This window comes from Natrix helvetica (assembly GCF_964273705.1).
Source record: "Natrix helvetica genome assembly, chromosome: 3".
Classification (NCBI taxonomy): Eukaryota; Metazoa; Chordata; class Lepidosauria; order Squamata; family Natricidae; genus Natrix; species Natrix helvetica.
Window position 1 is genome coordinate 175,364,092 of NC_138549.1, and position 14,072 is coordinate 175,378,163.

General features: G+C 42.8%; 1 protein-coding gene across 1 annotated transcript in view; it reads left to right on the plus strand.

Annotated features, from left to right (window-relative positions):
• The first annotated feature begins 1,891 nt into the window (after positions 1–1,891).
• Positions 1,892–14,072, plus strand: part of RAD21L1 (RAD21 cohesin complex component like 1) — a 34,987-nt gene continuing 22,806 nt past the window's right edge. Inside the window, exons 1-6 of the mRNA XM_081949678.1 lie at positions 1,892–1,947; positions 6,208–6,383; positions 8,622–8,751; positions 9,313–9,412; positions 10,980–11,083; positions 11,242–11,406. Of these exons, the coding sequence (XP_081805804.1) occupies positions 6,240–6,383; positions 8,622–8,751; positions 9,313–9,412; positions 10,980–11,083; positions 11,242–11,406 (643 nt within the window). The 5' untranslated portion in view covers positions 1,892–1,947; positions 6,208–6,239. The remainder of the gene's footprint in view (positions 1,948–6,207; positions 6,384–8,621; positions 8,752–9,312; positions 9,413–10,979; positions 11,084–11,241; positions 11,407–14,072) is intronic.

Sequence of the window (14,072 nt, forward strand, 5' to 3'; positions counted from 1 at the left end):
CCAGTCTCTTCTTAAAAGCTTCCGGGGATGAAGCTCCCACAACTTCTGAAGGCAACTCCTGTTCCATGGGTTGATGGTTCTCCCTGTCAAAAAATTCCTCCTTATTTCCAGGTTGAATCTCTCCTTGGTCAGTTTCCATCCATTATTCCCTGTCTGGCCTTCAGGTGCCTTGGAAAATAGGTTAGGAGAATGTCATGGACAGATGAGTATCTATGGAGCTTCTCAGTCCAGAGACCTTATGCTATTTCAGACAAGTGGCTGTCCAATCTCCTCTTAAAAACCTCCAATGTTGGAGCACCCACAATTTCTGGTGCCAAACAGTTCCACAGGTTAATTGTCCTGTCAGGAAATTTCTCCTTAGTTCCAGGTTGCTTCTCTCCTTTATTCGTTTCCATCCCTTGCTTCTTGTCCGGCCTACGGGTGCTTTGGAGAACAAGTTCTCCTCTTCTTCTTTATGGCAGCCCCTTAGATATTGGAACACTTATGGTTGATGCAGACTTTTAAGAACCACTTTCTAGAACAAACTGCACAACCATCCCCAGGAGATGGTGAGTTCTAGTCCCGCCTTAGGCATGAGAGCCAACTGGATAACTCTGGAGCAATCCCCAGGAAAGGATGAGTTCTAGTTCTACCCTAGCCATGAAAGCTAGCTGGTTGACTTAGGTCAATCACTGTCTCAGCCCAACCCATCTCATTGGGTTATTGTTGTAGGGAAGATAGGAAGAAAGTGTATTATATATGTCCACTGCCCAGTAATAATAAGAGAAGAATATAAATAAATAACAAAATAAATAAATGGTATAGATTCTCCTGTTTGAACAGGGGGCTGGACTAGAAGACCTCCAAAGTCTATTCTCTTCTATTCTATTCCATATTTATTATTCTGTTCTCTTCTGTTCCATTCCATATTTTCTTTTCTATTCCATTCTACCTTCTCTTATCCCACCCCATCCTGATATTCTATTCTATTCCATATTTTCTTTTCTAATCTATTCTATCCCCTCCCCTCCCATCCTAATATTCTATTCTATTCCATATTTTCTTTTCTTTTCTATTCTATTCTATTCTATGCCCTCCCCTCCCATCCTAATATTCTATTCTATTCTCTATTCTGTATTCCATTCCATCTCCTATTCTATTCTGTTCCGTTCCATTCCGTTCTCTATTCTATTCCATTCTATTCTATACTCTGCATTCTATTCCGCATTCCATTCCCTAATCGGTTCTGTTTTGTTCCGTTCCATCCCATTCCGTTCTCTATTTTATTCTATTCTATATTCTGCATCCCATTCCATTCCCTATTGTTCTGTTCTGTTTTGTTCCGTTCTGTTCCTTCCATTCCATTCTGTATTCTATTCTATTCTGCATTGCACTGTATTCCATTCCCTATTCTGTTCTGTTCCGTTCAGTTCTGCATTCTATTCTGTTCTGTTCTGTTTTGCTCTATTCTATCCCTATTCCTGTTCCATTTCTGTTCTGTTCTATTCTATAATTTCTATTCTATTATTTCTGTTCCGTTCCATTCTGTTCTAAAATATTTCAGTCTTCCTTATTGGCATGATGAAGTTCTCTTCCTATGGGCCTATCTTAACAACAGCCACAAAGTAGTTATCAACTAATGAGATTGTACACTTGGAGTTGGGTGATGTCATTCAAGCACCGCCCACCCCGTTCGAACGTTACAGCCCGAGGCTCCTCCTCCTCCTCGTTCTTCCCCCTCCCTTCATCCTTTCATCCGGCCTGCCTTCCCTCTCTCTCTTTTCCCTCGGCTCGCCTCAGCCGTCATCTGCGCGTGCGTGTCGGAGACGCGGCTCCCGGATTAGCGCGCGCGGGAAGGGGGAGGTGGGAAAAATAATAATAATAATCCAGCGCGCGCAGGCGCGCTTTGGCCTTTAGGAAACACGCATGCGCTCTTGACTTGCGCTTTTGGGCGGGAAGATTCCGGAGGTGAGAGCGGGCTTGTAAACGCCTGAGGAGAATTTGCATGCTTAGTATATAAACTAGTTAAATCCTCTTTTTTTCTTCTTCTTCTCACCTACAAGCGACCTCTCTGCCTTTTTTGCCCGTGAAGCATTACGAATCACCTCAGCAAATGCCTTTCCTTTCTTCATTAATCCGATTTTTATGGCCCAGGGAGAGAAAGAAAGACCTTCCTAATTTGCAAATATGAGAAGGAAGGGGTGGGGGGAACCACACCGCCCCTCAGAAAAAGAGTGGAAAAAGCAGTACTGAGTAGAATAGAATAACAGAGTTGGAAGGGATCTTGTAGGTCATCTAGTCCAACTCCTTGCTCAAGCAGGAGACTGGAGGACAATGTCAAAATGACAGAATGATCTCGGTTCAAATCCAAGCAAGCCATTCAACATCACAATAATCCAAGCATATGCCCCAACCGTTCTTATTGCAAAATTCAGGTTTAAATTGAAAAGTTGGGAAAACCAGGCCATTCAGGTATGATTTAAATCATATCCCCTATGGATATAGAGTGGAGGCGATGAATAGATTTAAGGAATTAGGTCTGGTAGACATACGTAGTGCCTGAAGGGCCATGGATGGAGGTTTGTAATATTGTACAGGAGCCGCAACTAAAGAAAAAGAAATGCAAGAAAGTGAAGTGGCTGTTTGATGAGGCTTTACAAATAGCTGAAGGAGGAAAGCAAAAGACAGAGAGGGAAAAAATATGCCCAACTGAATGCAGATTTCCAGAGAATAGTAAGAAGGCCTTAAATGGCAACGCAAAGAAATAAAGGAAAATAATAGATTGGGAAAGACTAGAGATCTCTTCTTAAAAAATTGGAGACACCAAGGAAACATTTTGTGCAAAGGTGGACATGATAAAGGACAAAAATGGTAAGGACCTAAAAGAAATCGAAGAGATTAAGAAGAGGTGGCAAGAATACACAGAAGAACTATAATGTAATGATCTTAATGTTCCTGATAACCACAGTGGTGTGATCACTGATCTCAAGCCAGATATCCTGGAGTGTGAAGCCAATTGAACCTTAGGAAGCATTACCAACAACAGAGCTAGCGGAAGTGATGGTATTCCAGCTGAGCTATTTAAAATCCTAGAAGATGAGGCTGTTAAAGTGCTGCACTCAATATGTCAGCAAATTTGGAAAACAACAATGATCACAGGATTGGAAAAGAGCAATTTACAATCCCCAAAAAGGCAAAGCCAAAGAATGACCAAACTACTGTACAATTGTGTTAATTTCACGTGCTATCAAGGTTGCACTCAAAATCCTACAATTTAGGCTTAAGTAGTATGTGAACTGAGAATTACCAGAAGTACAAGCTGGGTTTCAAAGAGTGGGAACTAGAAATTAAAGTGACAACATTTGCTGGATTATGGAGAAAGCAAGGAAGCTCCAGAAAAACATCTATTCTGCTTCACTGACTATGCTAAAGTTTTGGGTTATGTGGATCGCAACAAATAGTGGCAAATTCTTAAAGGGATGGGAGTACCAAATTACCGTATCTGTCTCCTGAAAAACCTGCATGCCGGTCAAGAAGCAACAGTTAGAATTGGACATGGAACAACTGATTGGTTCAAAACAGGGAAAGGAGTACGATAAGGCTCTTATATTGTCACCCTTCTTATTTATCTTAGAGTACCACATGTGAAATGCCAGGCTAGATGAATTATAAACCGGAATTAGGATTGCCAGGAGAAATATCAACAATCTATGCGGATTATAGCATTTTAAGAAGAACTAAAGAGCCTCTTAATGGTGAAAAGGGAGAATGCAAAAGTTGCCTTGAAACTCAACATAAAAAAACCCTAAGATGGCATTTGGTCCCATCACTTAGTATAGCCTTTATTGTCATTGTACATCATGTATACAACGAAATTGGTTAATTTCATTGTGTACATGATGTACAATGACAATAAAGACTATACTAAAACTTCCTGGCAAATAGAAGGGAAAGAAATGGAAGCAGTAACAGATTTTATTTTTTTGTGCTCCAAGATCACTGCAGACAGCAACTGTAGCCATTAAAAGAGGCTTGCTCCTTGGGATGAAAGCTACAACAAACCTAGATAGCATATTAAAAAGCAGAGACATCACCTTGCCGACAAAGGTCAATATAGTCAAAGCTACGGTTTTCCCAGTAATGTATGACCGTGAGAGTTGGACCATAGGGAAGGTTGAAGCACCAAATAATTGATGCTTCTGAATTGTGTTTGAGAAGAGTCTTGAGGGTCCCTTGGACTGCAAGGAAAACAAATCAGTCAATCTGAAAGTAATTCAACCCTGATTGTTTTTTGGAAGGACAGATAGTAAAATTGAAGCTCAAATACTTTGGCCATCAAATGAGAAGAGAGGAGACTCATTGGAAAAGATCCTGATGTTGAAAAAGATTGAAGAAAAAAGGAGAAGGGATGGCAGAGGAGGAGATGGTTAGATAGTGTCATGAATGAACATGAATTTGAGCAAACGCCGGAAGACAGTGGAGGACAAGGAAATCTGCCATGCTATGGTCCATAATAATAATAATAAATTTGAATTTATTAGCCGCTCCCTTTCCAGGCAGGACTCGGGGCGGCGTACACTAGGACATATATAAACATACATATATACAAAGACATACATGCACGGAGGAGGTAATAGATTACAACATTTAGACAATTAAAACCATTAACATACCCCAATAATAAAAACCCAATATACAATAAAAATTTAAAATTTAAAAAAGACAGTCAGGAGGAATATGAAAAATTACGGTTGAGCCAGGCCAGATAATTGAAAGAGGTGGGTCTTCAACTGTACACGGAAGGAGCGGAGATCGGAAATAATCCTGATGTCACGGGGGAGGTCATTCCACAGGGCTGGGCCCATCACAGAGAAGGCTCTGCTCCTGGGTGTCGCCCCCCGACACTGTTTGGTGGACGGCACCCGGAGAAGTCCCTCTCTGTGTGAGCGAATTGGTCGTAGGGATGTGTGGGGCAGGATGCGATCCTGCATGTAACTAGGTCCTGTGCCATGAAGCGCTTTAAAGATCATAATCAAAACCTTGAAACGCACTCGGTATTGGTGTTGCAAAAGTTGGACAAGACTTGGTGACTAAGCAACAACTCTGGAGGAGCAACTGTTCAGAGTAGAAGTGGGCAATCTCATGATATCTCCTATTTCCAGAGAGAATTTGCTAGCCAGAATTCACCTATGTCCACTGCAATGCCGTCTCCACTCATCTGGGGATATCCAGTTTGCCTTGAAGCCTCACCAGAAGCTCAATCCTTACTGGAAGTTGTGATCTTTTATGCAAATGTATTTGAATTATTAACAAGGATCACAAACTAAGGAACAGCCTGTTAACAGACCTGGTCTTTGAAAGATGTAATGTGCTCCTATTCTGAGACCATGCCTTGATTCAGCCATCTTAAACAACTTATCAACTAAGCTCCAGCTTTTTGTGTAGAAAAGTGCTGTAGAAGCTTAATGTTGAGAAATATTTGTCTTCTCTGGAAACTTCTTTTAACTCTTTTGTTCTTTTTATCTTGCCCAAAATAGGTAGCTCTTCTTTTTGAATCCACTTTTATGCTATATAAAGTAATTTCTCATGAAAGCTTTGCTTGCATCCCAAACCATTCTTACATCTGTACCTTTAAGATTTCTTTTTTAAAAAACAAACTCCCAAAAGCCCCATCTCGTATTTCATTTCTTGTGTGTATTTACTTTTTCTGGTTTCTAAAAACAAATGTTTGCGCACTCTAATATGTTTGATTATTGTAGTTCCTTGCCTATTCACTGCCACATTAATAAAATTGGAGTCGCTTATATTTCAAATAGACTAAAATTCATTGAGAAAATAACAATTTTCTTATTTTTGCAACAGAAGCAAGGAAAGCAACATTGTTTCAATATATTCACTTTGTCAAAGTTAATTATGTATTTCAGTAATGATGTTATTAGTTTGATTTTGAAACTGTTTCAGTACATAAATGTTGTACAAGGACAAATTCATTATAATATATACAGATGATGTATCCTAATCACAAGTAGCCAATAGTAAATAGTTGCCTAGATTGTACGCAAGTCATGCATTTGTTTATAAGAACCTGCAAGTATGAAAACATGAAAATACAAATGAAAGCTTTTCCTCCTTTTTGCAAATCATTTATTTCAAATTAAGATCACCATTTTTTATTTTAGCTTTGAAAAACCGATGTATTCAACATTTAAAATATTTTCTTCCCTCTAGCTTGCCAAGTTAAGGAACACATTTCTGGCAAAATGTTCTACATGCAGCTGCTTATGAATAAGCGTGGGCCTTTGTCCAAGATATGGCTGGCTGCTCACTGGGATAAGAAAGTCACAAAGGCTCATATATTTGAATGCAATTTAGAAGCTACCATTGAAAAAATACTATCCCCTAAGGTATGTCTCTCATAATATGTCACCAAAAATAATGTCTCCTATTTTTACTCAGCACTGGGTGTGGCATTGTAAATTACATTCTGCAGGAAGACCTTGAAGATCTGGATAGGTTTAGTCTTGCAAAAATAAAACCCCAAAACTAAAAAGGGTTGTTACACCAAAGAAAGTCAAGAACTCCATCATCTCAGTATGTAAGATACAGAATAATGTTTTTAAGTTACAGGAAGGCAGATTCTAGCTTAAAATCAAGAAACAGTTCCTAACCTTAGGAAAAGTTCAATGGTAGAACCAATTATCCGGAGTGATGGTCAACGTATTTTTACTATACACATATCCACACCAGACAGCCAACTGTTAGGGGTGTGTAAATTGAGTTCCTGTACTAAACAAGGGCCTCAGTGGCTAAGACACTGAGCTTGTCAATCAGAAAAGTCGGCAGTTTGGCGGTTCCAATCCCTAGTGCCATGTAACGGAGTGAGCTCCCGTTATTTGTCCCAGCTTCTGCCAACTTAGCAGTTCGAAAACATGTGAAAGTGCAAGTAGAAAAAATAGGCACCACCTTTGGTGGGAAGGTAACAGCGTTCCTTGCACCTTCGGCATTTAGTCATGCCGGCCACATTACAACAGAGACGTCTTTGGAAAGCGCTGTTTCTTCAGCTTTGAAATGGAAATGAGCACCGCCCCCTAGAGTCGGGAATGATTAGCACATATGTATGAGGGGAATCTTTACTAAAGAGCTTGGACTCATTGGTCAAAATCAGCGGTTCTTAACCTTTTTGAAAAAATCGCCCCCTTGAGCCATTGAGGAAGTTATCATCGCCCCCCTCCCCCAACATAACCTCTCAATCACAACACGGGGAAATAATTCTTCAATTTATGCAAAGACATTTTTTGTTTGCTTTAAAATTGTCATCAGGACATATCGCTGCAAATAATTTATTTCAAGTCTTTTTCCCATATCTCAACTGTGTGAAAAATTCTGATGTCACCCATCACTTTACTCCCAAACTTCATGATACATGTATTTCATTATTATTTATTCAAGACACTTAAATGCAATGACCACTGAAAGCAAAATTCAATTGCAAGAAAATGAAATGCCCCCCAAAAAGGTCTTCGAAATGAAAGGCACTAACTGCAAATTAAATTTTTGACTTCACTGGCACACTATAAAACACACATGGACATCGCTAAACCTAGTTTCAACAGTTACGTTGATATTACAGCTGACATCACAGGGGACAGCCACTCAGCATGCGATGTTTCGAAAGAAGCGCTCGCTCCTCCATCACTGCCCATTCTGGCCAGTGGCGCACCACTGTATGGGTAGAGTGATAGAGGCTGCTGCGCAACGCACATGAAGATGAGTGATGCGTATTCACATATGTACGGCGTTCTGTACTGAAGCTAGATGGAGGAACATTTTAAACCACAGTTCAATCCACTAATAGCGAGCGATCAGATGTTTTTGTACGAGAGATATACAGCGGTTCACTGTATGAAAAAAGTCTCAAAAGTGTCCCCAAAACTTCTTGCTCCATCGTCCTCATATCGCCCCCCCTTCCCTTCCTTTGCCCCCATGTCGTCCCTTTTCGTTCCATCACCCCCCTGAAAAATGAAATTGCCCCCTGGGGGGAGGGGTGATATCGCCCAGGTTAAGAACCAGTGGTCTAAATTACCCCTTTCAACTTCTGCAAATGGAGCCATTTTTAATTATTTAATTTTTATCCTGCCTTTATTACTTTATAAGTCATTCAAGACAGCAAACATTCCTAATACTTCTACTTTCCCCACAACAACAACAACAAACCTGTGGACTGAGAGAGTCTAATTCACCTAAGGTCACCCACCTGGCTTTCACGCCTAAGGCGGGACTAGGACTCCCAGTCTCCTGGTGATTGGCCCAAAGTCACCCAGCTGTCTTTCATGCCTAAAGGGGGGAAGGGGGCTAGAACTCTCGATCTGGTGATTGGGCTAAATTCACCAAGCCAGTTTCATGCCAAAGTCTGGACTAAAACTCCCAGCCTCCTGGTGAATGGCCCAAAGTCATTCAGTCGGTTTTCATGCCTAAGCACGACAAGATTAACCCAATATTTACTGAAAGTGGTGCCTTCTCTTCCCATTTGGATACCATTAGCTACTCTCTGGGACTGGTTTTAAGAAAAATGAGAACCAGGAAAATTACTCTTAATTCTATTGCGATCTTTCCCATAAATAATACCAACTTTTGCTTCCCAGTTTAAAATTGCTCTTCGTACCTCGGGACACCTTTTGCTAGGAGTGGTGAGGATCTATCATAGAAAAACCAAGTATCTTTTGACAGACTGCAGTGAAGCCCTACTTAAAATGCAATCAACTTTTCAACCAGGTATGTTTTTCCCCTACTTATTATTAACAAGCAGCTTATTAATGGTAGCATGAAGAAAGTGCTTTACTTTTCAAAAACAAAGAATGTGGTTCACAGGGATTCAGAATTCATGACATGATACTTGGAAGACAATCTCAAGATCAGAATCAGAATAAAGCTGGAAGGGACACTGAAGGTCTTCTAGTCCAACTCCCTGCTCATGTAGGAGACCCTATACTATTTCAGACAAGTAGTGGATCATAAACTACTTCATGTAGAGATTGCAATTCTAAAAACCAAACTAGAAGTAAATTCCAAAGACTACAATGGGGCTTATTTCTGAATAGTCATGTCTAGAATTGCCCTAGCAGCAGAATATTTTTGTAATTGTAATGGTATCATTCAATTGACAAATCAGGTAGTATTTTCTGCCATATAATTAATGACCACTAGGTAAAAATAAAAATAAAAATGTGAGTACATTTGCTAGGTGCCCTCAAACACTTGTCCATTTTTATATTGCATGATATATAAAGTTACATCATCTCACAGTTAATCTTAACGTTATGTATTTTTCTTTAGGGCTTGTTGACCTTCCAAAAGGAAATTCTGAGGCAAATTATGATGCCATCACACTGCCTGAAGAATTTTATGATTTTGACAGTCAACTTCCAGACACGAAGTAAATATTTTCCAATGGTTGTTTATTGCTAAGTATAGAACAAGTGAGAAGGGAGTGAATTCCCTCTGAAGTCCCATTTCTCAGGGATGGTGAACCACTCAAAACTTTACAATAGAAAACATGCATGCTTCTACACAATGCATGTGAAGGAACACAATCACAATCCTCTTTCTCTGCTACAGGTAGTCCTTGACTTATAACGGTTCGTTTAGTCACCACTCAAAGTTAACAATGGCATTGAAAAAAGTGACATGACTGTTTTTCACAATTTTGATCATTGCAGCATCCCGATTGTCATGTGATTAGATACTTAACATACCTAATGACGGTTGCAGTGTCCTGGGGTCATGTGTTCGATGTCAATGGGGAAGCCAGATTCGCTTAACAACTGTGTTACTAATTTAACTACTGCAGTGATTCAATTAACAACCGTGGCAAGAAAGCTTGTAAAATAGGGCAAAATTCATTGAACAAGAAAAATTCAGGGCTCAGTTGTGGTCATATGCACACTACCTGTACTGCCCCACAGTATATATATATTGATGACAAATTTGAACAACTGTCTCTCCTTGCCTGACAAATCCACAGTTCTATATATCTATACTTTATCACTTTAATACGGCTTTTCTCAGTGCCATTTAGTATTCTGCTCTCATTTCCCCTCCTCTTAGCATCCTGAAATATCAAACAACTCTATTTTCTAAACCGTTATAACTGGATTGTAAGGAGTCACTTCTCTGTTTTCAGGCCACTTACCCAGGCTAGATTTACTGTAGTTCTGAAGAGCACAGAGCACTATTTTCTAAAAAAAATTCTTCATGGGGATTAATTGCACTTTCTTAAACTTTTCTGACAGTCCAGATTAATGTTTTTATGATAATGATAGACTGATACAATACAGGTGGTCCTTAACTTACACCAGTTCATTTAGTGACCATTTGAAGTTGCAACAGCATTGAAAAAAACTGACTTACGACCATTTTTCACACTTACAACCGTTGTAGCATCCCTATGGTCACGTGATCAATATTTAGACACTTGGCAACTGGCATGTCCCTATGAAGGTTGCTCTGTCCCAGGGTCATGTGATCCCCTTTTGCGACCTTCTGACAAGCCAAGCCATATTCACTTAACAACCCTGTTACTAATGTAACCACTGCAGTGATTGATTTAACATTCTCTTAACAACTATGGCCAGAAAGGTTGTTAAATGGGGCAAAACTACCTTAACAAATGTCTCACTTAGCAACAGAAATGTTGGGCTCAATTATGGTCGTAAGTCAAGGACTATCTGTACATTGTTAGTTTCTAATTCTTGAACTGTATTTTTGGGGTGAAGATAGATGAATGAAGTAACTGAAGCAGCCCTTGTTGCTAAATCTGTGCTCTTAACCATTTCTTAATCCCATTATGGCATAGTAAGTGAAAGGCGATGGAAGTACAATTTAACTAGGACCAAATAAAATATTATATGGATATGTTTTTTGAATTAGGAAGTTACGGTCCAGTTACATAGCATTTCCTAAAATTCTTCCTTCCTTCAGTTTATTTTCTTCTTTTCTAATAGTGCCATTGAGGTCACCCAACATTTTACATTGCACCAGAGCAAAACTGAGGATATCACATTGACAGAATTTTATGGGCGGAATGTTCTCAACAGTGGCAATTTTGGTGAGGTTGCAACTTTTTTCTCTCATAAATCAAAATATAAAAGGTTTTAATTTTATTTTCAAAAGTTGCGTTCTGGGTTCATTTTTAAAAGCTGCAAAGCATTTTATATGTCCGAGATGTATAAACATAGCTGAGTTATTCATATATGTTTCTCACAGATGAAGAAATTGAAATTCCAAGGCACGCTAGCTTTTTCAGTGACAGTTTCATAAATAGCTCCAATAGTCTCCTGGCTGATCACAGTTCTTCGAATTTAACTGGAGACAAAATTGTATTAGAGTATGATGGATTTGGAGATGAAGGAGCTGGAAGAGATATGATTGGTAGGTATGAACAAAGTCCAGTCTAACTATAACCCACCAATAGATTTTCTAAGATGTGCATAAGTTGCCCATAAGTTTAATAACTTTGTTATGTTCTAGTAAAGCTTTTGCTTTTTTCTACATAATCTCGACTTACGACCACAACTGAGCTCCACATTTCTGTTGCTAAGCAAGGCAGTTGGTAAATGAGTTGTGCTCCATTTTATGTCCATTTGCCATGGTTGTTAAGCGAATCACTGCAGATGTTAAGTGAGTCATGTGGTCGTTAAGCGAATCTGGCTTGCCCCATTGACTTCGCTTGTCAGAAGTTAGCTGGGAAGGTCGCAAATGTTGATCATATAACCTGGGATAGTGAAACCGTCATAAATACATGCCAGTTGCCAAGTCAAGTGCCCAAATTTTGCTCAAGTGACCATGGGAATGCTGCCACAGTCATACAGTAAAAGTGTGAGAACTGGTCATAAATTGCTTTTTTTCAGTGCCATTGTAACTTCAAACAGTCACTAAACTTCTAGAAGGAGGAGGAGCTTCCCAGGGGCAATGGCGGACCTTCTCGGAGCTCCCTAGGACGATGGGGCTCCCTGACGGGGGTAGCGGGTGTTTTCGCCCCCCACTTGTCATTCTGGGGGCCTGGAACTGTTGAGCGGCAACCCTGGCTCCTGTTAAGAACAGCTTGGCCCCCTCGGGGGGGCCAGGCAGCCAGGAGGACAGGAGAAGGAGGGAAGCACACCGGTGACAAAAGAGGCGAGAACGAACCCAGAGGCTGGGCCGCGGCAGCAGAGTAACGGTGAGGAGGTCTGCGCGGCTGCCAGGGCGGTGGAATAACGATTCGGCGGGAGAACGGCTTGGAGCAGCGCCTGGACGTTCGGGGGGCGACACCTGGCCTTACGGCCCGACCGGCGGTGGCGACAGCGGCGGTGGCGGCGGGAATGGCGCCGGAACATCGGGTGCCATGCCTTCTTTCTTTTTTCCCGGCCATGGTGAGCTGCCTGATTGGGAGGCCGGTGGGGTTTGGAAAGGAGCCGCGGGAGCGAGGAAGAAAGCCAGGGGGCCGCCGGAGGCCACGGGCGGCCTCCAGAAGATCAGCAGGCCGGGAAACTTTGCCTATGCCCCCCCTCCCCCGCTGAGCTGTGATTTCCGCCTACACCCCAAGAACTGCCTCTGGGCCCCGATTGTGGATTGTGGATTGTGGATGCTTGCTTCCTCTCCCCTCTCTCTCGCTTTTTAAGAGCTCTGATCTCCAATTTACACCCTGGACTTGTATTTTGACACCCTGCTACAAATGAGACCCTGCCATAGCCATGGCTTGAAACTAACATTATAATCTATTCGAGGTCTGACCTTCTACGACTGCGAGGGTCCCCTCTCTCGCAGGCATGCCCCCCTGCCCTGGCCAGGGCCCACCTCGATGAAGGGTTTATTAACCCAGAGAGGTGGAGGAAGCGGGGGATTAGGGGTTTTTTAGTGAAATGTTTTTTAAAGGTTTTAAGGGGTTCCGGGGTGGGGGGGAGGGTTACACAGCCCAGGGGTGTGGATATAGCCAGGCGAACAGGTGGGGTCAGGAGGGAAGGGAGCGGAGTGGGGGAGGCGGGGGAAAACAGCATTCCTACAAGGGGCTCCGCAATAACGACGGTCGTAGGGAGGGGCGGGGGCGAGGACATTAGAAGAACGTGTAGTCGGTTGGGAGACCGTGGCTGCTGGACATGCCCGGTCACGTGCACCAACCCCCGCAGTCTAGGTGGACAGGATCGGCAGAGCCTGGGCCTTAGGCTGATGCTGTGTAACGCGAGGTCCGTGGTTAACAAGGCCCCCCTCATCAGTGACTTGATCACAGAGGGGGAGCCGGACCTCGCAGGAATAACGGAAACCTGGTTGGGCCCGGAGGGGGGGTTGCCCCTCGGGGAAATGTGCCCTCCAGGTTACCGTGTATTCCACCAGCCACGGGCCCAGGGTAGGGGCGGTGGGGTAGCGATAATCATTCGGGAGGATCTGGCGCCAAGAGAATTCACTGTGTCGCAGATATCTGGGTGTGAGTCTCTGGGCGTGAGATGGGGCCCAGGGAGACAGTTGGGCCTGTTGATAGTATACTTGGCTCCCCGCTATACATCAACGGCCCAGCCCGGACTCCTCGAACGGATCGCTGAGATGGCGGTTGAGACCCCCAAGCTATTAGTGATGGGGGACTTCAACCTGCCGTCGATGGGAGAAGCATCCGAGGTAGCTCGGGAATTCATGGCTTCCATGACAGCCATGGATCTGACTCAAGTAATTCAGGACCCCACACACGAGAGAGGCCACACACTGGACCTTGTGTTTGTCTCCGACCAGTGGACGAGTGATCTGGGAATAGGGGATTTAGCCATCACGCCCCTGTCATGGTCAGATCACTCACTTCTCTGGCTGGACTTCCCTGGCGCTACCACCCGCCACGGGGAGGTGGAACCAGATTGTCCTAGATGGTTCCGCCCCAGGCGTCTGATGGAACCAGATAGGTTCCAGGCGGAGCTTGGGCCACCTCCTGCAGACCTGTCCCGCTCCCGGGCAGAGAACCTGGTAGCTGCATAGAATAGTGTGGCTGCCGGAGCCTTAGACCGGGTTGCACCTTTGCGGCCTCTTCGGTGGCAACGATCGACCCGGGCTCCCTGGTTTAACGGGGAGCTAAGGGC